The 24072-nt window shown below is 41.3% G+C and overlaps 1 protein-coding gene across 1 annotated transcript; it reads left to right on the top strand.

The window, feature by feature from the left end:
* The first annotated feature begins 1697 nt into the window (after positions 1-1697).
* On the top strand, positions 1698-23102 carry LOC309517315 (cytosolic phospholipase A2 gamma-like). Its single transcript, XM_082196464.1, has 15 exons — positions 1698-1969; positions 2768-2887; positions 3057-3199; positions 5495-5693; positions 6563-6671; positions 8140-8298; positions 9481-9534; positions 10532-10597; positions 11575-11700; positions 12358-12495; positions 13870-13914; positions 17007-17090; positions 18085-18239; positions 19583-19748; positions 21864-23102. The coding sequence occupies exons 1-15, from the start codon at positions 1946-1948 to the stop codon at positions 22025-22027; spliced, it is 1752 nt and encodes a 583-aa protein (XP_082052590.1). The 5' UTR covers positions 1698-1945; the 3' UTR covers positions 22028-23102.
* Positions 23103-24072: the final 970 nt, after the last annotated feature.

Here is a 24072-nt window from a genome sequence, read left to right as displayed (position 1 = left end):
TCAAGCCTACTGATACGTGAACCTCAGAAGGTTGTTCATGAGATAATGTGGACCTTGAGCTAAAAAGGTTCCTCAATTCTATTGTACCAAGTTAATAAGCAATGTAGCAACCCAAGACATATACCTTTCTTTTGTATTTTTTTCTGAGGGAAAGTTTGTATTTATCCACCAGGAAGGGTTGAATTGATTGTGGGGTGGGTATTTTTTTGGCATAGCTGAAAAAACTCTGGTTGCTGTAAAGCCTTTCCCATAGCAAAAATATATGCTCATAGCATTACAGCAGCATATATGCTTGACACTAGTGCACAACAGGAGTGGTGATCAATTGCCTTGGTGGAGTTTACCCCATGATTGCCCTTGTGACAGGGACTTAACTTTTTCTTGCCAACTTCTGTGTCTCCGCCCTCTATTAAATTTCCTTGGGTTTAAGCCCTCCAGGAGACACAACTGACAGAATCCTCTGTGGGTGGTTGAAGTTTTCTGTGGCTGGGTAAGTTACATTTCAACTTGCTCTCTCTCTTGTCTCCACTCTTCACAGTTAGCAGTCCTTTCTAGTTCTGACCCAACCTTCCATACCTCTGTAAAGTAGTACCCCCCCCTTTTAAGAAGAGGATTCAGAATATCAGTGTTTCTACAGCTCCACCTCCCAATGTTTTATGTTGGAATTTGTATTGGTGAAATAAGGAATCATGCACATCCTCTGAAACAAGTTAATATTTAGCAAAGTCTGGGGATATTCTCCTGGTGGTAGAGAGGTTCTGGGGTGAGGCTGCCACAAATTAAACTCTCTGCTCCAAACTCCTCCATCATATAAGCCTGTACCTTGAACCCTAGACTGTTCTTCAGACAGCCTGCCAAGCCAAATTGGGATCTCTGCACCAGCTGAAGTTTTTGAACAGTGCATTAAGCCATGTAGTTGTGAGATTTGAAAGCCAAGAAATGCTTAAGGGATCTTACCATAACTGCCAGGATGAAGCTCTCTTCCTTTTCTAGAGTTTCAGGGTAATTCCATACAGCAGTTTATTGTGGATTCAATGCTGCTTTTGCATGGAAAGCTTGTAAAGTGTCTACATTATACTATTGCCAAAATGCTACCCCATATTTTTTCCGCATTTAATTTACATTTATTGTTTCAATGAAAAATCCAGTAACTGAATGAATAAAAACTCACAGCAACAGTAAATCTGGATTAAATGGAGAGGGGGAAATGGCATTGTATTTTGATGAGGATGATTGTGTGTGGATGCTGGGAGAAATTAACTAATAAATAATTTGAATCCACAATAACATGCCATGGGGAAGTGCCCTCAGTCTCCCTTGAAGGGAACAACTTTGAAGGCGGGATTCAGATGATATTTGTGGGGGGAGGGAGTGTTCTTTACTGGGTTTTTGTGAAGTGATGAGGAGTCTTCTTTCGTCACTTCTATTTACCGTACATAAACATTAAAAGCAAGGACAAGCCAGTTTTATGTGAAATTTGACAGCTCTGTTGCTATAGGCTTTGAAAAGGTGCTATTTGTCTCACTATCTGCTCTGGAGAAGGAAAGATAAATGTGAACATTGCCACCTCATAAAAAGCCAGTAAATTTCCACACCCAAAAGTGCCAACCCACCTGAACATTGCCCTCCCTCCTGATCTTCAGAAGGGTTTTCACCCACACCCACTCCTAAAATCTCTTAAATTGGGCTAGACTGAACATTCAGCCCAGCCCGACTTATAACCCAACAGCAGGTTCCTTCCTGCCCATTTGGCATCCAGTGCTATTTAGTAACAGGAGATGAGTGACTGAATGGTTTCCTCTTATTTCATCAAGTAGCTGTTTGTTGCTCTAAAGTAACTGGAGAAAAGCATAAGCAACAGGAAACAAGAGGTGCTTTTGTTCTCACTGTATTCAGGACCCCCTGCTATTGCTTCCTCATTTTGAGCATCAGTAAAGAAGAGGAGATGAACATCTTTCCATCTAGGACGGTAAGCGATATCTACCTTACAATCAACAGTGCCTGATGGTTTCTGCTCCAAGCGAAAATAAGTTCTACTCAGTAACAGTCCTCTAATTCTAATGCATGCTAAGCTACAAGCAATAATGGGTTCTTCTGTACTTTTCTTTGCTATGCCTCAAACATGGCAAGGGGAATTTAGGACCAAAGCATCTCAGATTATCTAAGAAAGGGTGGGTCCATTTAGATATAATGCAGAATGATGTATTGAGAAGCTTGAAGGCTGAAGAGAGGGAAGCCAGATTCTCTCTCCCTCTTTTAATAATGAAAGAAAAAAACAAAACTATGCTATCTGGTCCAATGGATTAAGATTTCAATTCCAGGGAGGTTATCTTGTCACTTGGGGGAAGGGACATAGTTCAGTGGTTGACCATCTGTATTGTATGCAGTAGCTCCCACCTTCAATCTCTAGGGTCTCCAGGTAGGGCTGGGAAACTTTCCTGTCTGCAACTGGCCATCAGTGGAGAGAATGCTGAAACTAGATAGTCCAATGGTCCAATTAAGTATAAAGTTCTGAATTGGACCATTGGAAGGAAGGAGGAAGTGCAGGGAATGTGCAAGACGGCAGCTCACTAACACAAGACCAACTGATGTATCTGAACTAGCCGTTTGGTTTGACTTAATCCACTGATGAGACCGTTATACTGGCCTGAGAAACTAGAGCCACTGAAACTATTTCCCCAAGTGATGGTTTGGTTTTCATAGTCAAAAGATGGCGTCATTGCATTTTCCTAGCATGAGAAACCTCCCCCCCCATTTCATTTCTCAGCAGGAAAAATCTGAAGTCCGGATCATTCAAACCCTCACACAGGGTGAACAAGCAGCTGTTGCTTCTAGAAAAGAAACGGTGAAGAAATGCCTTGCCAAGCTTGGGATTCCACATGATGTGGTAGGGTTTCATTTATTACTAGTAATAACAATTAATTATAATGATCAAACAGAAGCTTCATCGGGCTGTGTAAAACAAGTATGCTTTGGGTATTGAAAACACACACTTTATTTTTTCATTCCTTGATTAAACAGAGATTTGTTAAGTCCCTTCCCTTTTCTTCCACCAGGACAAAACCCCAAATATTGCTGTCCTGGGGTCAGGAGGAGGACTGAGGGCCATGATTGCCCTTTATGGGACATTGACGGAGCTGAAGAAATATGATCTCCTGGACTGTATGATGTACTTGGTTGGGGTATCAGGTTCAACCTGGTAAGTGAATGTAAATGGTTAATGAGAAAAGCAAGCTGTGGCATGTGGTAGAAGCTGCAATCTCTGGCAGCAACACCTTATCACAACTGATAAAAATCTCTGTGCCATCAGCATTTACAAGATCAAACTCAGCCCATGGTAGCAAGGCAAAAGCAACATGCCTAACAAAGCTACATTTTTCACCGGGCTCAGTTGGTAATGACAAGAGGTTGTAATTCACATGTTAAATTACAGAAAAGACAGCTACCCCACAACACAGTCTCATTTTAGGCTCTATTCATGGGCAAAGGATCTTGGAAATGCAAAATATATAGTCTTCACAAATCATTTGTGCAAGATAAAGGGCACACACACTTCCCCACAAGAAAGAGTGGGTGGTGTTGGCATAGTGAAAAAAATAGTTTTCACTATCCTGGCATATAGAGAGTCATTTTACAGAAACATCCTGCAACACAGAGAAATAATAAGGATGTCACATTGGTAAGCAATTATTACACCAAAGAATACCTTTTCTCATGCTCTGGTGCATACAGTGGTACCTTGGTTTGCGAACAGCCTAGTTTACGACCATTTTGGATTACGACCAATTCAAACCCGGAAGTGCGCGTCCTAGTTTGTGAACTTTTTTGGATTATGAGCTGGGTTGTTTTTTTTGGATTACGAACAACTTTTTTGGCCCCATTGGCAAAAGTGCACCTTGGGTTACGACCTGTTTTGGTTTATGAATGGACCTCCAGAACGGATTATGGTTGTAAACCAAGGTACCACTGTATGTCTTGTCAGTGAATGGAGAGGAGTGTGATCACATGCATTGACTCTGATGTCTGACTTCTGCACACTGAACAGAATGGGCTTTATGTCAGTAGAGCTGGATACATGGAGGCTGGAGCTATGGCCAGTTGCCATGATATATGGTTTTATTCACTGTGTGGGACCAAAGGAACTTAGGGACTCTTCAACTATTAGTATATTGTACACTTACTCTTTATCACATATGAATGAACACTGTAGACTTGGAATTTTTAATCCCAGCTGATTGCAATGTAACTTCTTTTATCACTCATGAAAGTTCATTCAAGTGTGTGTCTGATTGCATGTAAACTCCAAGCTAAAAAAACTAAAAAGGAAGAGAGTTGTTAAAGCTTCTGACCTGCAGAGAACATTCTTCATTTGCTAGTTCTTCGAGTATTTTCAAAATTAGTAGGTAGTCGTGTTGGTCTGACACAGTCAAAATATACGAAAAAAATAAAAAAATGCCCAGTAGCACCTTAGAGTAATGGACAGTTATATAGATAGATAAATAGATAGATAGATGATAGATAGATATAGATAGACGTGGGTGGCGCTGTGGGTTAAACCACAGAGCCTAGGACTTGCCGATCAGAAGGTCTGTGGTTCGCATCCCCGCGATGGGGTGAGCTCCCGTTGCTCAGTCCCAGCTCCTGCCAACCTGGCAGTTTGAAAGCACATCAAAGTGCAAGTAGATAAATAGGTACCGCTCCGGCGGGAAGGTAAACGGTGTTTCCGTGCGCTGCTCTGGTTCTCCAGAAGTGGCTTAGTCATGCTGGCCACATGACCCGGAAGCTGTACGCTGGCTCCCTCAGCCAATAAAGCGAGATGAGCACTGCAGCCCCAGAGTCGGTCACGACTGGACCTAATGGTCAGGGGTCCCTTTACCTTATATATATTTCAAAATAGCATTGTGTCTGAAATCCATTGCTCCTTCACATTGTTTCAAACATATTGTTGCATGTCAATCCAATCTCTGAGAGGTACAAAATCCCAGGGATTCCAGAAGCTTATTATTCAGGGTTTGTGTTTCCTTTGGAATGAGGTGCAGTCAAAACTGTGGTGTCTTTAGAATATATGGTTTACTTACACACAAATATATAACCATCCCTCACAATGGAGGGGTTTACAGCATTGACATCCCCAAAAGGGTCTTGCTTCTCCCATAGCTGCAGCCTTCTATTCCAACAGAAATCAGGCATGGGTCTATCTCTCCCAGCTGGCAAGCTTCTAGCACACATCACTCAAGTCTCAACTCTGCCTTTATCTTTCTATGTACCGGCAGGTTGAGGAAGGGGCCCCCACCCATTTGTTATCTGACCCAGAGCCACTTTTTTGTTATCTTAATGGCTCATACTTAGAGGATCATTACCTCACCAGGAAGCTAGCCTGCCTAGTCCAGGAATTGAATCCATGCTGGATCCAGGAATTAGATGGGGCCCCCAGATATACAGCCTACATCCCCTCCACAAACTCATCATAATGTTTATATTGTTCCATGAAAAGGTGCATGTCAGCTCTCTACAAAAATGAAGACTGGTCTGAAAAAGTGGAGGCCTTGGAAAAACTTCAGAAGGAAACACTTGTAAATGGCAAATGGGATTTGAAGAAGGCAACAGAAGCTGCATTGGAGGCCTCAAAAGATGAACATTACTCCTTGACTGATTTCTGGTCCTATTTTATTGTGTATAAAATGCTAAAGGAGGTAGGTGGAGATTTTTTTAAAAGCTTGAATCCGAAACCACATGAGACATAAACTGAACAAGAATATAAAGAAAGTTAGCAGTTACCAAAAGTGACCAGGATAGTATTTTTCCCCTCAAGGCCCTACCATTATCTCTTATATACCATATGAAACATATAAATCCATTCATATATTCAGAAGCACTAAAATTAGGTAGGTAATTTTGTTTTCATCTCTGGATTATTATGTGGTAAGGTGTTGTCTGGAGCTAGACAGGAAGGGTTTGAAGAAGAGATTTTGCCTGCAAGTTGGCCAACCATGATCTGATGCACCCCTGAGAAGAAGGAATGGGAGTCAAGTGTGGGTTGGTGTCAGGAACCACTGACCACTTCCCTATGTGGCAAGCAGTGTCATTGTAGCTTCTTAATCTAGAACCATGTGGATTCACTCTCTACTCAGAGTGGCCAGTAACCTTATAAAAAAAATTCAGCATTTTAATGCAGATTTCTCCTAATAAACACACGTTTGTATGCAGTTTTGACTAATGCATACATTTTTGCAAGCAATGCATCCTAATACCATGCATTCTGCATTATATTTTCACTTATATATATTCATTTTTATGCACACTTCTACCTAATATATGTATTTTTGTGAACATTTGTTATCGAAGAGGTGCATTGCAAAATTCGGACAAGTGTGAATTTTGTGTGTGTGTGTGGTTTGGTTCTCAACTTGCACTCAGAAAGTGCAGATTTGATCAATTCGTCTTCAAATGCAAACTGAATCAAATTTCTCCCCCATCCCTGAATGTTACACACAAGTAAACCCTGACAGCTGGGGAACAGGTAGAGTAGTAAAGTCAATTAACTAAACCCATGTCCTTTCAGCTTGATGAACGCAACTTGACTGAACACAAGAGATCATGTGAGAATGGGAAAAATCCTTATCCCATCTATGCAGCTGTGGACAAGCACAGATACGAAGGACACCACGTAGGTAATAACATGACGATATCATTTTCTCTTATTATTTTCTCCCATCCATTGGTATCATTCACTAAGGCCTTTCTCCACATGCCTCCCCCTACAGTGTTAGCCAGCTGGCTACCAGTGAGTGCCAAAACTCTGCCAGCTTACCCAGGACCACATCAGATTTGATTTTAAAATGAGCTGATCCATCTTCCTCCCTGCCAAAATAAAGAAGTAAATCAATCAATCAATCAATCAATCAAGTTTGGTTGACCACAAACTTGACATGAGCCAACAGTGTGACGCGGCAGCTAAAAAAGCCAATGCAATTCTGGGCTGCATCAATAGGAGTATAGCATCTAGATCAAGGGAAGTAATAGTGCCACTGTATTCTGCTCTGGTCAGACCACACTTGGAGTACTGTGTCCAGTTCTGGGCACCACAATTCAAGAAGGACACTGACAAACTGGAACGTGTCCAGAGGAGGGCAACCAAAATGGTCAAAGGCCTGGAAACGATGCCTTATGAGGAACGGCTAAGGGAGCTGGGCATGTTTAGCCTGGAGAAGAGGAGGTTAAGGGGTGATATGATAGCCATGTTCAAATATATAAAAGGATGTCACATAGAGGAGGGAGAAAGGTTGTTTTCTGCTGCTCCGGAGAAGCGGACACGGAGCAATGGATCCAAACTACAAGAAAGAAGATTCCACCTAAACATTAGGAAGAACTTCCTGACAGTAAGAGCTGTTCGACAGTGGAATTTGCTGCCAAGGAGTGTGGTGGAGTCTCCTACTTTGGAGGTCTTTAAGCAGAGGCTTGACAACCATATGTCAGGAGTGCTCTGATGGTGTTTCCTGCTTGGCAGGGGGTTGGACTCGATGGCCCTTGTGGTCTCTTCCAACTCTATGATTCTATGATTCTATGATTCTATGATTCTATGATTCTATGATTCTAAGACTAGCAGCAAAACCAATTCAAATTTTCCAGAGGCCAGCTCTTCAACATACCAGCATGGGCAAAGCAATCATGATGACCTTGTCTGTGAGGTTACATTGAAGAGCTGTCCCTGGGGAAACTGAGAATGGTTACCAAAATCCCCAGCATCATCATGGGAGAGGGACGACTTTGCAGCCCCAAGGGTTACACTCTGATTGCTGTGTATTTCTGTGGGTAAAACTACCCACCCTGATACTGAAACAGAGATTAGCAAGTTCATCTGAGCAATTGGATATTAGCACGTCCCTGCTTGCCCAAAGAATTTCATGGTTATTGCTGACTTCCTTTCAACTTCACTTCAAAATCCCTCCAAGTGTTTCCCCTGCACAGGGCCTTCCAAATTGCTTTGCATTCTGCTTTAGATGGAATTTCTTGGCAGCTCTTTCTTTGTTGATTTGTTTCCCATTCATTTGTCTACTGGGCATTCTGTTCTCATTAGCACTTTGGGATTTTCTTCTCATCTCTCTCTCTCTAACTTTCTTTTATCTTCTTTCTTCCCAGGCAGCTGGTTTGAATTTACCCCACACGATGCAGGGGCTCCTGGCGTAGGTGGGGGTCACAGTACAGCAGGATATGTCGAAACCAAACTCTTTGGGAGTCTGTTTAGAAATGGAGAACTAAGCAAGAAGAAAAAGGAGAAAGATATTACCTACCTTCAAGGTTTGCCAACCTAGTTTTGCTTATTTGAAGCCTGTCGTTCTCAGAATGCCAAGTAGAATAACCTCCTCTGAACCAGTGGTGGCTGGAACAGGTGGGGTGGAGGGCAGGGGCACCAGCTGTAAATGAAGCTAGACCCAATGACAGTCAGGACTACCACCCAATTGGTGGCAAGACAGAAGGAGCTGGGGGCAGGTTGAGTATAGTTTGAGGTTGATGGACAGTGCTCCATTCATGCTAATGGACCAGCCTCCTCTGCTCTGAAGGCATTCTAAAGATGCACAAGAAGCAACTTCACATCAAGTCCATTTGGCTTCATGCTGTTTCAGCTCAGTACTATCTCTTCTAGCAATCTGGGCCCCAGACATCACAGGCTTACAACTCCCATTATCCCCAAACATTGCCTATGCTGGACGTGGCTAGTGAGAGTTCTTTCTGTGATGATCTGGATGGTCAGAGGTTTCCCTGGTTTATACTGATTGGCTACAGCTCGCCAACATTTCAGACAGGAGTCTTTCCACCCTCAGCTTTACTTGGAGACAGCAAGGATTGAAATTGGGATAGTCTGCATGCAAAACATGTGCCATGGCCCTTCCTCTCTTTTTGCAAGATCAAAGAATAGAGTGGGTGTGTGATCAGTTGAGAGGTTTAGCAGTGGAATTCTATCCATGCTTACTCAGAAGTGAGTTCATCTGGAACTTGCTAGGGACTGTGTTTAGAACTGTAACCTTAACATGCATATTTACAACACTGTAGTGTTGAAACATGCTAGGTTTATGGGGTACATAAGAGGAGTTCATGCAGCAACATGTCCTGGAGCAGACAAGATGGGAAAAGGAGACTATGATGTGTGCATTGTTATCTTTATAATCGTTCAAAGGATGGAGCCATTTCAAACATGGCTAGTTAAATGCTATATGAGCATTAAACATCAGGTTTGGACATTTATAGTACACCAAAGACCAGTGCTTTTTTTTCTGGGGGGAAGCTGGGGTACGCATATGCCTAAAAATTTGCCTAAAATTTGCCTAAAAATATGCCTAAAAATTTTGCGAATCTAAGTTTGGCCCCATTGAGGGGCAGTATTTCAATATGAGTAGGAAAATTGGAGTACCCCTAAACATTTTTTTTGGGGGGGAAGGACTGCCAAAGACTGTTAAAAAGCCATCTCTTCCTGATTTTCAGGTTTATGGGGAAGTGCTCTTGCAAGCGAGCGAGAAATTAAGAAAGAAATCCTTGGTAAGTTGCTACATTTTTGCCTCTGTTGCTCAATGAAGCAAAATTCTTCATTGTGACTCAACACATTTCTGAGTTAAGAGCTCCTTGTTCAGGAGCTATAGACAGAAACAGACAACAATAGTGCTATGATTCTTTAAAACACTTCTTAAGTTGCATTCATGCTGTGGAAAGTCTTCATGGTCCAAAAATCTTTAAAACACATGACAAAAAATTGCTTCCCTGAAGGCTTAAACCCTTTTAATATTGTAAGCCACCCCTATGATCCTTGGATGAAGGGTGGTATTGATAATTAATTAATTATAATAAAACCCATGTCAGGCAATTAAAAGATGCATTGACGATGAAACAGCATTTGCCAGGTACTAAACTCAGACCTTAGCCATGAAATCACAAAAATCTATTTGTTCTCCTTGAACAGCACACATAAACATAGGGTGGTATGTAACTAAATAGATCCACTAGCACAAGGATTTCTGCTTTCTCCCCTGCTCCCTCTCCAAATGCACTCTGGAGGGCTGGGGGACTGACCAGAACAGATATATTGGGGCATAGGGAGTATGCAGGGATAGAAGAGTTGACAGAAATTCCTTTGCACAGCCAAAAGTCCTCGTACTAGCAGATCTATTTCACTAGATGCCTCCCAAGCACCCACTTTTGAGGCTCGCTGGGTTCTGGGAGATGGAGGGTCTGGAATGCTTTCTAATGACAATGTGCCAGCTGGGTGTTGTTCCAGCTGTCCCATGATTTCCCAGCTTTCCCCCTCATCTGCCTCTGAGCTCAAACCCCTTTTGTAAATCTATACTGTCTTCCTCCTCCCTGGAAGGGTCAGGATGGGGAGGCAGTCTCCACCATTCCTGCTCCTCAGCCCAGTCCCTGATGTCTTGTAGTAAAGCTACTCTGGTCTCCTTTGGGAGGAGGGTAGAATTTTAATAATATATTAAATGAAACAATGATACAAGCCTTACTTGTGTGTTAACGTAGGAATTTGTCTTTCAAGGTGCTTTACTGGATTTGCTAAAAAAGGACAAAGAAGCTTATTTTAAAGCCCGTGAATTGAATCCAGGTAACTCACGTTTCCTTCCATCAATTTTCTTTCCTCATCTTTATGAGGAAAGTCATTGCCATAAACCAGGGGTGGACCATATTTTGAGGGCCAAAGAATGACATTCTCTTTGGGTAAAATGGGTGGTGGTGGTGACACACTTTCTCCCTCTGTCACCCCTTCACCACACAGAGGGAGAGCAACAAACCAGGAAACACAGAGAGACAACAATGGGCACCTTTTTGTTTCTCTCTAACCCATCTCCTTTCTTTTCCTCCCATTCTTTCACATCCCTGTACAGATACCTATTCACCCACACTCATTCCTACAATTACCTTCTACTGGGATTTCTGGTGTTCTATGGACTTGTGCCTTCAGACAATTTGGAAGCTTCCCATGGATTATGAACAACTTGCACTTCTCTCTTCCATACACACCAGAAAGTCCCTGTTACCAAGCAGTATAAGCAGATCTTTGTGAAACTTTAGGCTAAGCACAGGTTAGAGTAGTGGCTTGCAACTGCCTCAGCAGTTTGGGTTCAGGAAAGTATATCTGTCTTTGAGATCTCCTCAGGAGTGGTCCTCCCTTTTAAGCAGAGCGATTTTGGGTGTAATGAAAAAAAACCCCCAGAAAATTGTTAGTTATTTATGCTTATTATAGGCTTACTCCCAAGAAGGGGTGCTTGAGAGATTTTTGTTCCTCAGGTGCCAAACTGACTTTGTCAGCTTTGCATGTCATATGTTGTTCTATCCAAGGGAGAAATATATATTGGGCTGGTCCTGGATCTTATTGACCTATGCAGATCTTAGGAAATGTTAAAGGCAAAGAATGAAAAGGAGGTCATCCATTCCCCACAAAGTTCTGTTGTGTTTATGAGGTGGAGGGATAGCAGTTGCTGGACATCTGAATGAAATGAGCACTGTAAAAAGCTCATTTGGAATAAATAGAGAGCAGGCTGGCCTTTGTAACCAACTTTCCTGTTGTGTTTCATTCTCAAGAGTACCAGGCACTTAGTTTTCTTTGCAAGGCTTATGAGTATATTTTGGAGTTGCAACTGTCTATATTAGATGCTTCAGCAGCAGCAGCAACTGGATTTTTTGACCTTTTGGAGAACCTCCTGAAAGGTAAGTGATTTCTAAGCAACACATTTTCTTCCTTTTGAAAGCAGTATGGTGCTTTGTGAATAAATTGATGGGCACTAGTTCAGAGTAGGCTCTCTGGAATTAATGAATCTGTTAGATATGCCCATTAACTTTTTAATTTTCATCATCATTATTATTATTATTATCCATCAAAATTCAAGTTTGCCAAAATATAATTACAACAAAAAGTGTGGGGAAGAGAAATGTTAATGTTATAACTGAGTATACCTTAAATAAAAACAGATTGCAAGAAAAGCAACAATGCTGCTTTCCAAACAGAATATATACCATTACTTAAGTGACTTACAACATCCCTAAAAGTATATTTAAACTTGCGGTTTCCTGTACTCAGTTGCACCATTATGTTATGAGCATGCTCTACTTTTCTACAAAGCAATTGTGAGGCTGTCTTCCTTCTCTTATTTATATATTTCCCAAGTTTTGATCATCCATTCTTCTACAGTCCTTCCTTATATCATAGAATCTTCCATATATATGTGTGTGTGTCTATATATATATGTTATTGCAGATTTTAATACAGGTAGCTGTCCATTCGGAGTAAATAACCCATTCTTTCCGCTTTGTTGCTTAGTTTTTAATCCTGCCTTTATTCACCATGCCTCTCTATTTTCTGTGAAGTCCATAGTACTAGCAAAAGCTATAAGGCACTCAAAGAGATGCGTCAGTCCTGGACGACAGCAGATGAAAAGGCAAAAGAGGAAGCCTGTTTGAAACTGTGGGAAGCTTTGCATGAAGATTTTGGAGGCAAGTACCATAGTGCTCATATATTGCCTTCTAACAGTGGTTCACTACAAAGTTTAGGGAATCGGGTTTTGGTAATATAATAAATGCTGGTGCTCACTTTATTATTTGTATAAGAATTATCCTAAGAGCAAACTCAGGTTACAAGTGCTAACACTATTGCACCCAAACAACAGCCACTTAAAAGAGAGAGAGAGATACCAGTATGGAGTTTGCAACAAATACACATGTATACAAGCATGCATATTTGTGTGTGTGTGTGTGTGTGTGTTTGTGCGCGTGTGCGCGCACACACACGCACACACACACACACTTTGTTAATTTTTAACAAAACTACTAATTGGGATCCCTCCCCCCAAAGTCCTGATGAATACTGAGCATGTTCAGTAGCTGCAGAATGTACAGTAACAGTCTGAAAAGAGAAATGGAATACAAGGGGAGTGGAAAGGCCTCATAAAAGAGAATGGCTGGAACCCAGGATCAGTCTTTTAGGGTTGAGAATAGACGACAATATCCATACCTGTTGCTTATGCTTAGAAGTGAACTTCCTACTCCACATGAAAAGTGTTTCGTTTTTTTAAAAATCCCAGAGAAACCCTGAGCCAATTCAAAGGCTCAGAAATGTGTCATTCTGCCAGCCATGTGATGACCTCTCCTGTCACACAAACTTATCACTGGCAATCAAGGATGGTGGATGTTTGTAAGCTTTTACAATGCTTGTTTGACAACCACAATTTTGGAGCTAGTTGGGGCTGGGGGTGTTAAGCGGGTGTAATTTGGATTTTCTCCAATAAACCACACAGTTTCCTATTTAGAGGGACATGGATCAGCTTATTTTTAAGCCAACTAGCAAATGTTGCAGGGATGGGACATTGTTCAACTTTTTAGAGAGTGAGCCCCTTTCAATGAAATGGAACTTACTTTTGAGTAGGGATGGAGGAGGAATTCAGTTCACTTTGCAATTAAAGTTGAACATGTCAAATTCACAGAAAAGTGCATATATTGGTGAAATTAACAGCCATATTGCTTTTCTTCTAACACCCCCACCCCCAAAAAATGTGTCCATGGGAATTTAAGAAGCTTAAGATACGTCTTATCTCCCTGCGGTATCTTCAAGCTGCTTGTTGAGATGGTCTATACAGTGGTACCTCGGGTTAAGAACTTAATTCATTGTGGAGGTCTGTTCTTAACCTGAAACTATTCTTAACCTGAATCACCACTTTGGCTAATGGAGCCTCCCACTGCCCCTGCACGATTTCTGTTCTCATCCTGAAGCAAAGTTCTTAACCCAAGGTACTATTTCTGGGTTAGCGGAGTCTGTAACCTGAAGCGCATGTAACCTGAGGTACCACTGTAGTTCTCAAATGGTTGTTTTTCTTCCGAAAACAGGAGTTATAAAAGTGATATCTATCAGCCCTTTTCAAGCCATTAAAAGTAAGTAATTGCTTTTTTATTTGCATTGCCTTTCTATTCTCTGTAGCCAGTGCCATTTAGAGGATAGACATAGAGTTAGATTTGGATCTTTAATGCCTGAATAAAGTCCCATTTTAGACTCATTGAGTTGAACCCAAAGAACTATGAACAGAAAGAAAACAGCTGCTAGCAGTGTTCCACAAGCACCAGTACAAGCAGTACAAGAGATTCTGTTTCATGCTTACATTGGGCAAGTGCAAAACTCTTCAACATGTTTTGCTTCAATTTCATTTTTCCTCTTCATTTTTCCTTGGCAGAGGGATGCGGAATGTGTGACCCCCCCAAATGTTGTTAGATCCTGCATCTCATCAGCTGTACTGCCAGTTATCAGAAATAATGGGAGACACAGTCCAATGATATCTGCATTTCCCCATCCCTTCTCTAGAACAAAGCACACATCTGTGCATATGTGAGCAGAAAGTACCTTCTGGAGCTAGCAAGGTTCTGTTATGTGCCTTTGGGGAAAAAACTGTCTCTCAACTTTGCACCTCTAAGTAGAATTAAAAATATCAGCATGGGCTTGGTACTGATGAGCACTGCAAAGGCTACTAAGCTCTTAACAAATCAGGAACGCTATCAGTTAGTAGCAATGGCCATCTGTACTCTGAAACATCCCTATGGAAGTGCCTGAATCTATCCAGGAGAGCTTCTTCCCCATGCAGTTCCATTTCAGCTGGAAGCAAGTGGAGTGGTTGTTGGCTGCTGTCTTGTTGCGTGCTGAGGTCCCCAAAACACCCTTGACCCCAATAACTCACACATCACACATAATTTTTGTTTAAGGTTTTTGGCATAATTTTGGCCACAACTTTATTTTCATACAAATTGTGAGTGGTTGCTTAGGCATTGGTTACGACTATCTGTCCCTCCCGCCTTGGGGACAGCACTGACTCCCGGATTCCAGCGGAAGCCAGTGTGGAGGAACAAGTTCAGGGATAGGCGGAGCTGCGACACAGACCCTCAGCTTCTCCCCACATGCTCCTAGGGACTTACACGGCCCAGCCCGATTCCAGGGGTTTGGACGAATGAATGGTAAGCCCCTGAATTCCTTTAACGGAATTCCCAAGCAGCAGCAGCACTGGAGGGGCAGGCACAGCCAATCCATACCCCTCCACCAACCAATTTAAACCAATGCCTAACCGCCAACCTTACAAGTTGTGACGTATTGCTAAGCAGTAGGCAAAACCCAAGAGGCACACACTAATCAGCCAAATGGTAAATTCCTACTGGGCCCCCGCACCAAGGCGAACGACCCCATGACAGGCAAAGCAAGGTCAAAGCGCAAGCCCAACAAGGGAGGGCGGGCGGGAGATCCGATGTCCACAGCGAAAGAGAAAGTACTCTGCTGTGGACCTTCCTTAAATAACATCTGACCCCTCCTCCAAAATTGCAACATCAAATTTGCCCCAGCAACACCAACTCCAGCCAAAAGTAGGCCCCTTAAACCAATCCACCTAATTACTACAGGATGCTTTGTCTGACCCATCCGCAACACGTGCTCTCCTTTAGTGAGAACACGCTATAACAAAGCACACAAGTCGTAATTAGCTTGAAGATTTATTGCAAAACAAACAATCAGTCTCGGACGCTCTGTCGGAGCTTCTGTACCTTACGATTCAGTTGACCCTTCTGAGGAGTGCTACCTGGTTCTGCAGAATATCCTGAACCTATGACCCTTACGTTTCTGGGTTTGTTTCCCATCTAATACCTTTCCTATACGTCTACTCCTTGGGCTCAGGGGATTAATTGCCTCCTCTTCCAGTGAAGAAAAGCTCCCCCTCCTGCTTTCCAAGCCTGCCTGTGCTTCTTGAGTGAGTTGGCTTCTCTCCACCCCGCTCTCTGCTAATGTCTTATCATTCTGTGTTAGGGGGAGGGGGAGTTCTTCTTTTTTGGCGATCACTCGTAGCCAAGTAAGATTATCTTCCATAAACACAGTTTTGACAATGAGTCTGTAAGTGACTGTGGAGACAGCCGACTACTCTCAGCTGTCTGACTGCTTCCTAGCAGATGTGTTCAGATGTGTTCATGACAATTGTTCTATTTCAGGCATAGGCAAACTCGACCCTCCAGCTGTTTTTGGCCTACAACTCCCATGATCCCTAGCTAGCAGGACCAGTGGCCAGGGATGATGGGAATTGTAGTCCAAAAACATCTGGAGGGCTGAGTGTGCCTATGCCTGTTCTATTTCATTACCATTGTGTTGAAACAGGAAATGTGTTGCATAAAACCTCATGTCAACATGGAAGCGGACCTTCTTGGTAGTAGCACCCTTCCCTTGTAATGCCTTGTCCTGGGTAGTTTGAGAGGTGAAATAGTAATGAGCTTTGTATGTCTCTTTGAATGGTGTATTTTTAAAAACCCACTTGTTATATGTATTTTTAGAAACTGAACAAGAAATCCTCATAAACTTCCACCCCCCCAAGAAACATTCCATGGATATATAATGTAAATTATATAGTTAAACATGAAGTTTGTAAGTAGCTTAGAATTGAATGTACTCTCTGTTTAAGCAGATTGTCCCAATGTGACCCATAGGTGGTGAGAGGTCAGCATTGCTCTTTCCACTGAATTCAATAATAAGTACCATACAGTTTCAAAATCACATTTCGTATTTGTGTTCCTGAACACTCTAAGGTGCTTTGTTAGTTTCTCCATAAGGGATATGTTCTTTATTCTGTCCCACCATGCCTCTGGAATTAAATTATTTGCTGCTTCCCAATGTTGTGTAATTATATTTCTAGCTGCAAACAATGATTAATAGGTCCTTAATGAATAAATTCTTATTGTCATCTAGAGACAGATTTAATAAAGCTAGCCTCGAATCAGGTTGTATCACCTAATCTGAGGCTTCAAATATTATTTCCCAAAATAATTGAAAGGTGTATGGTTTATCCAATCTTTTGTGGACTATTTGCTTCAGTGTGAACTACTGTTCAGTTGTATTTGTTTATATAGTTTGTTCTTCTTTTGTTTGGTTTCCAGGAAGCCTTATCAAATGCTATTGTATTGTTATTTATTTATGTGGCCTTCTTAGCTCTGAATCTCATTTAATTTAGACTGGATCATGCTCATCCACAAAACCAATGTCTGTATTCTGAAGTGGACTTGGGGAAGCACTGATAACTTCTTTCACAATGACCGTAAGATTGTATTGCAATCACATTCATGATAGTTTACTTATAATTGTAAGTTTTTATATTTTACAGCAGAACCTCAGTTTTCAAATGTAATCCATTCCAGAAGACCGTTTGACTTCCAAAACATTCGAAAACTGAAGCATGCATTTCCGGAAGCAATTACTCAATATGGAAAACTCAATATGGAAGCCGTGTGGCACGTTCGGCTTCTGAAAAGCGTTCAAAAACTGTAGCATTTACTTCCGGGTTTTTGGTGTTCGGAAGCCAAAATGTTTGACTTCTGAGACACTTGAAAGCCGAGGTACCACTGTACTGCATGTTTTGGACTGTGTCTGCCACATCATCATGCCATGGGGATACTGTCAAATAGGGATAAGTTTAGGGATGGGGCAAGGATTTGGACTAGGGATGGTCAACTATTGGTTGACTTATCATGGAAAGAATCAAGTAGTGATGGCCGTGTCCCCTCCCCCAAAGACAAGTTATCTCACTCTGCGGAAGGGGATGGGTCACACCTATTAGAGGGGCTCATTGTGAGACAGCTTCCTATGTTATGCATTCCTGCTCCTAAGAGAGTCAGCTAGCAAACAGCAGTTAAAAGTAAAATACTACTTCCAACTCCTTTCCAAATAAAACCTTTCATTTAAAGTAAAAAAGGGGAGACCTGGTAAAGTAATTCTTGAATTGGTAGATTCAGCTAATAAGTCATAGAGCCAAACCTCCTCTTCTCCACTGGAGTTTTCCATTAATGGAGAACTTGGAGGTGCATGTGGCAGCTTTAGATATATTTCAAATTAAGAAGGGGAAAAAATGGAAATCCTCAGGAACAGTATGCTTCACCTTGGAACACACTGGAACAGAGTTGCCTTGGGGCTATTTTACTCATATTTGTATCCCAACTGATCTTTCTCCAGAGCTTTATTAATAATCAATCACCAATAGGTTTGTGTTGGTTCAAACATTTACACTGAAGTTTTGTGTGATGTTATGTTCTTAGCCGATGTTAAAGTCCCAGCGCTAAAAGGGAAAGATGTCGTGTCCCTGATTGATGCTGGCCTGGCAATAAATACTGCTTACCCGCTTATTCTCTACCCTGAGAGAAATGTGAAGCTGATCCTGTCTTTTGACTTCAGTTCTGGGGACCCTTTTGAGGTAATTCATTTTATGAAAGGGGCAGACAGATAGGCATACAAGGCTAAAATACGTCTTGTCTCCCTTTCTAATTTTTCATGGCAACAGGAATTCAGATGATGAAGTGAAACCTTGTAATGGATGTGACTAACTTCGGACCATTAAATTCAGTGAGGCTACTCTGAGTTTAACTTAGTTGGATACAACTCTTTGACTCATTTCCTGACCAATCGATTGCTGTCAGAAACCCCCCTCTCTCTATTAAATAACTATGATACAACCTCTTCTCAAGCATTATCCCAGTTTTCCGTAGATGACACTGCTTGGGAATATCCGCTCACCTGGGACTCTGGGTGGGCAGCTGTTGCAGCATGGCCATGGTGGGTCCAGGAGACTGCCATATTCTAGTGGTTGGAGGAGGTGATGGCTGGCACTGCCCACCTCCAGCTACGTCGGGCACTCAGGTAAAGGTGGGCAGTGCTCTCATAGCCAACCAAAGGCAGGAGCTTAGGGGCTGCAAGCAGCCTGCCCCCAGCCTATTTAAGGGGGCAGACAGGTGTTGGCCGCCCTCATAGCTGACAGATCAAGTGGCAAATAAAGCATTGGGCTGGATCCTTAGTCACAGGGGTACCCCGTTAGAGGGGTATAGGAGGGCTGACTCTCTGGGAGACCACTGGGGGACCAATGGGCCAATGCACCACTATAAATGGCAGCCTGTGTGGGGTCATAGCATCCAATCCATGTTGTGGGTCACTCCCCAGCACAAGTTTGACCCCATCAGGTTTCCTTCAGGTAGCAGACAGGCTGCCTGATGCAGGATACATGCCCAATACCTTAGCCAAACCTACTCTTTTCTGTAATCAATAAACTTGTGGCCTAATTCAACCCAATACCAGTTTCTGGTGCAATTCTACACCCCCCCTTCACCTGTTGCAGCCATTATGCTCCTGTGCTGGCAAGTATCAATGCATGCAACACTGAGAATCTGATGTTAACAGAGCATTGGAGGAGGGAGCAATGTTACATCACTTCTCAAGCTGCTGAGGCAATGTTAGAAGAAAAGATGTTTAGGGAAGAGGCATATAGAAGCTTAGTGGCAGAACACCATTTTTCATGCAAAAGGCCCCAGGGACAACCCCTTGCATCTTCTGGTAGAGCTGAGAAAGATTCCATGCCTTAAATCCTAGATATTGCTAAGAGGTGAAGACAATACTGAGCTAGATGCGCTGTTGATCTGACTTGATAAAAGCCAGCTTCCTATGTTCCTGTGAGCCCCTAAAGGCAACACAGGAAGCAAAATGGCAGCTATTTTTCCAAGTGGATTTGTCAATGCATTAAATAGTTTTTTCTTCCTTTTGGCACAGACCATCACAAAAGCTGCAAAGTACTGCAAAGTCAATGGAATCAAATTTCCCAAGATAGATGAGAAAGATCAGCAAGAGAAAGACAACCCGTTGGATTGCTATATCTTCAAAGGAGAGGGCCTAACTATCATGCATTTCCCACTATTCAACAGAGTCAACTGCCCAGGTAACTTGAGAATGGGGCTTATTTTGAGTTTTTGTTTTTGTTTTTAATGATCAGAGATTAAAATGATTGAGAAGTAAGAACTGAGTGGGTCATTTCATCCCAACATTAAATTGCTCTGGTAGCACATTCACCTTCATGTTTAAACTCATCTTCCATATTTCCTTTCTTTCTGAGACATTTCCCCTTTTCCTGACTGGTGAACATTGCCTTCCTTAAGGTTCCTTTCTTCATATCAGATACATCCTACTGGGGCCTCATTAAACATCCCTGCCACATACATTCCAACATTTCACAACTGAAAATAGGGACAGACCTCAAAGCCCCTATTCACAAGCCACCCGATTGCACATTGTTCTATTCAGTCTATTATATCCATAGACTGTCCATTCATTTTTTCTAAAAAGGACAATAGAACATTTCCTCTTTCAGCTATACTACAAAAATATAATTATCATAGACTCATGGAGTAAAAGCAGGCCTTGTAAACCACCCTGTCCTGCTGAGTTTAGGAAATTTAGAGCTTGAACATCCCAAACAAGTAGCTCTCTAACCTTTTTTCAAAAATCTTTGACAAAGATGTCCCCAAAATTTCCCCAATTAGCTAAGAACTGCAGACCCCATGTTTTTCAAATGCCTAGCAATGGACCCCCCTACCTTTGAAATTTTGGGTATCTCTATTGTAGTTTTTGTTATGTGATTCTCCTAATGCTCAGATGAAACCTCCCCTTCTGTAACTTAAGCATATTAGATCTACTCTTGCCCTCTGGGTAATATATTATCAATATGATATCAATAATTTGAAATCAACATCACCGATGATAGTATGTGAAACAGGAGGTATTGTACTACATGAGACATTATATGCTCTAGTGCATGTCTTTATATGCCTGTGTATAAATATTAGATGCATCTGTGCAACCAAACTCAGAGTTTTAAAAGCTAGAGATCAAGGGAATGCAGCTAATCCTGCATAATGCAACTCTTACAGTGTGCTCAATGAGCAATTCAATGTTTAGCTGTGATCCTCTTTCTGTAGAAAAGTGCAAGGGGGAAGTAAATTTACAAGCAATATTCTCCTTTTTTGCCTTATTTATTTTATTGATTTATTATACTGGCACCAACACAGACAACACTCACAAAACAAACTAACAAAAAGATACTACAACTACAAATGCAAAGCAGATGTTAAAGATACATCACTAATTCACTCCTTATTAATTTCTATTAGACTTCCTTCATCCTCAGCACAGGTCTGGTTGTATAGTTAGTCAACTGTTTCTTTCACAATTCCTCTTCTCTATTTTTCTCTTTATCTTACATTCTTACACCATAATTTGTTTTGCGGAAATTAGTCAATACAAGTCCAGGTATTACCTAATTTGAGGGCACTCATTTTTCAGATACTCACTATATTTTCCCTATTCTTTCTGAAATTTTTGTTTGGATTGATCTCTAATTGCCTCTGTCAATTTAGCCAGTTCTAAATACTCAAATAATTTATCTTGCCACTCTTTTTTTTATTGGGATTGTCTCATTTTTCCAATTTTTGGCAATTAGAATTCTTGCTGCAGCTATCACACAAAGAAATATTCTCTTATTTTCCCTTTCAATATCTGACTCTAATATTCCCAATAGAAAGGCTTCTGTTTTTTTAAAGGTTTGTTTGAATATTTTCTTCAGCTCTTCATAAACCATATCCCCAAAACTTCTAACTGTATCACAAGTGCACCACATATGCAGCAGTGTGCCCTCTGCTTGTTTGCACCCCCATTCATTTGTTCTATACATTTTAGATAGTTTGTAAGGTGTCATATACCATCTGTAGAACATTAAATAATTTTCTTTTATTGCCTCACATGCCGTGAATCTCCAGTTCTATTTCCATAATTTTTCCCATGCTGCTAATTGAATAGGTTTACCTATATCTATTGCCCAATTCACCATCACTTTCTTTACTTGTTTGTCTTTCACCTCCCATTCTAGTAAGGTTCCATACATCCTAGATATTACTTTTATCTTGTTTTGTATTAATTTTCTTTCCAATAAATGCAATATTTTAAAACTCATCAGTAATGGGTTACTTTATAGTCACCCTCCAATGTGCCTGTTTTTCAGGTAAAATTGAAGAATACGCTTCAACGTTTAAAACCTTCAAGTTGAAATACTCGGATGAAGAAATTGAAAAGCTACTCACTGCAGCGAAGATGAATGTAGCAAATAATCACCAAAAGATTCTGGGTGAGATCAAGGATATTATGGGTTCTCCTCAAAGGCCTTAATCAAATGTTATAGGCCTTCTAACTTGGGAAGAGCCTCAAAGAGCTGGCTCGCCTCATGAGATTTTGTTTGCTTGGAGAACTTAAAATCACTTTTGGGTATTGTTTGGGTGCAAAACTATAATATCTGCATTAAATATAAAAAATATGCTCAGGAAGAATTCCTTTCCTTTTTGAATGTGTGTTTCAAGCATTGTCTGTTTATACATAGGTGATTCTCTGCTTCAACTTTGACCCTCCAGATGTTGTTTGGACCGCAACTTCCAGCATATCTGAACATTTGTCATGCAAGCTGAGGCTGATCAGAGATGTTGTTGGAGTCCAACAACATCTGGAGGGCCACAGGTTCATCATGCCTGGTCTAGATGGTACAGTACTAATAATGAAAAGTATAACAATGATTATGATAAAAAATAACATGTATAATACTGGCAACGAAACAAGTTCATATTGCATATCATTGTAGATATAACACTCACTGGATAATGTGGTATATGGATTAAATAGAATGACTATGGTCCAAAGGAACTCTCTCCCTCCTATTTTTTGTTTATGAGGTGCTTTTAATTATTCTGTATATTACACAGCTTTCTACATGGTGTAGTACTAAGAGTGATAAGTATAAGGCAAGATTCAGATTCAGTTACTTCAGTCCCACTGAAGTTGCAGTTAACTTGTCCCATTGATTTCTATTGGAGAAGAGCACATAGGGAGCTGCCTAATTCTGTGTCAAATCATTGGTCCATTTTTGCTCAGTGTTGACTGACACTGGCTGTCCAAGATTTCAGACCAGGATCTCTCCCAACCCTTCCTGGAACTGTCAGAGATTGAACCTACAGACAACATGCATGCTCTTCCACCCCCAATTAAATCTATCATAAATATGTGATATACAAGGGAAGTTTTGCAAAGGAAAACAATCTCACTGGAATACACAGCTTCTCAAGAAAACAAGCCCTCTCTGAAAGATGAGACATCCAGTCAAAGTATGAATAAAACGAAGAAACAAAATAAGACCACTATAATGAATGTAATATGTGGAATGTAATTAATCTAATAAAGATAGCACCTAAATGTTCTTTCATATGTTGTCAGATTTTATTGGTAAGTACAAGGTTTTGAAAGGCAAGTGCTGGTTGTATGGCCACGCTGCCAAAGGGCTAAGAGCTGCACCTCTTCCTCACTTTTGTATTAGGAGCTCTCTCTGTGTGAATGTGTGGATAGAGCTAGGCAGAGACAAAAGTGGACAGATCAATAGATGCGGCTCATGTATTTTTTCGGTAGAATACATTCCAGCCGCGCGGAAGTCAGAGGTTTGTACACCAAGCTTTCAACTTATGCTCACATTTCTTATGTGATCCCAAGCTTACATTAGGGTTTATTTCCAGAGGCAAAAATCCAGACAAAAGAAGTTGTTGAGCTTTTATTCCCGCGATTGCAAAAAAATATGCTGAGCTTCTCTGCTGAGCCCATGCTGCCCACACCAGAGCCCACACCTGAACCCGAACCACCCACCCACATGCACACCCACACACAGAAATTTAACCCCTCCCCAAACCCCAGACATTTCCTTAAAATGGTAAAAATCCTCCTGGAGGGGCATGTTCGCCCCCAAAAGAGGACATGTCTGGGATTTCTTGGACGTATGGCAACCCTACCTTATATCGGCAATAAAATGCAGTGGTACCTTGGTTCTCAAACTTAATCTGTTCCGGAAGTCTGTTCCAAAACCAAAAACATTCCAAAACCAAGGCGTGCTTTCCCATAGAAAGTAATGCAAAACAAATTAATCTGTTCCAGACTTTTAAAAACAACCCCTAAAACAGCAATTTAACATGAATTTTACTATCTACCAAGACCATTGATCCATAAAATGAAAGCAATAATCAATGCACTGTACTATAAAATAAATAAGACAGTATTGTAGATGATAAAAATGAAAAAAAAAATTTTTTTCTTCCCTGCACTGATGATAGTCAGTTTGGATGGGGGGCTTTTATCCATTTCTGCAGTCATACAATCAATCAATCAGTAGCTGAACTGGGTTC

Source organism: Podarcis vaucheri, assembly GCF_965113315.1.
Source record: "Podarcis vaucheri genome assembly, chromosome: 13".
NCBI classification, from domain to species: domain Eukaryota; kingdom Metazoa; phylum Chordata; class Lepidosauria; order Squamata; family Lacertidae; genus Podarcis; species Podarcis vaucheri.
This window is presented reverse-complemented; position numbering and strand designations above follow the sequence as displayed.

What these genes read in the sequence shown, in the direction of transcription:
- LOC309517315 (XM_082196464.1), top strand. Translation starts at nt 1,946, where the DNA reads ATGAACATCTTTCCATCTAGGACG. An exon ending in TGTATAAAATGCTAAAGGAG is followed by an intron (nt 5,694 to 6,562) that starts GTAGGTGGAGAT and finishes ATGTCCTTTCAG; the next exon opens with CTTGATGAACGCAACTTGAC. An exon ending in TAACTTCTTTCACAATGACC is followed by an intron (nt 17,091 to 18,084) that starts GTAAGATTGTAT and finishes TTATGTTCTTAG; the next exon opens with CCGATGTTAAAGTCCCAGCG.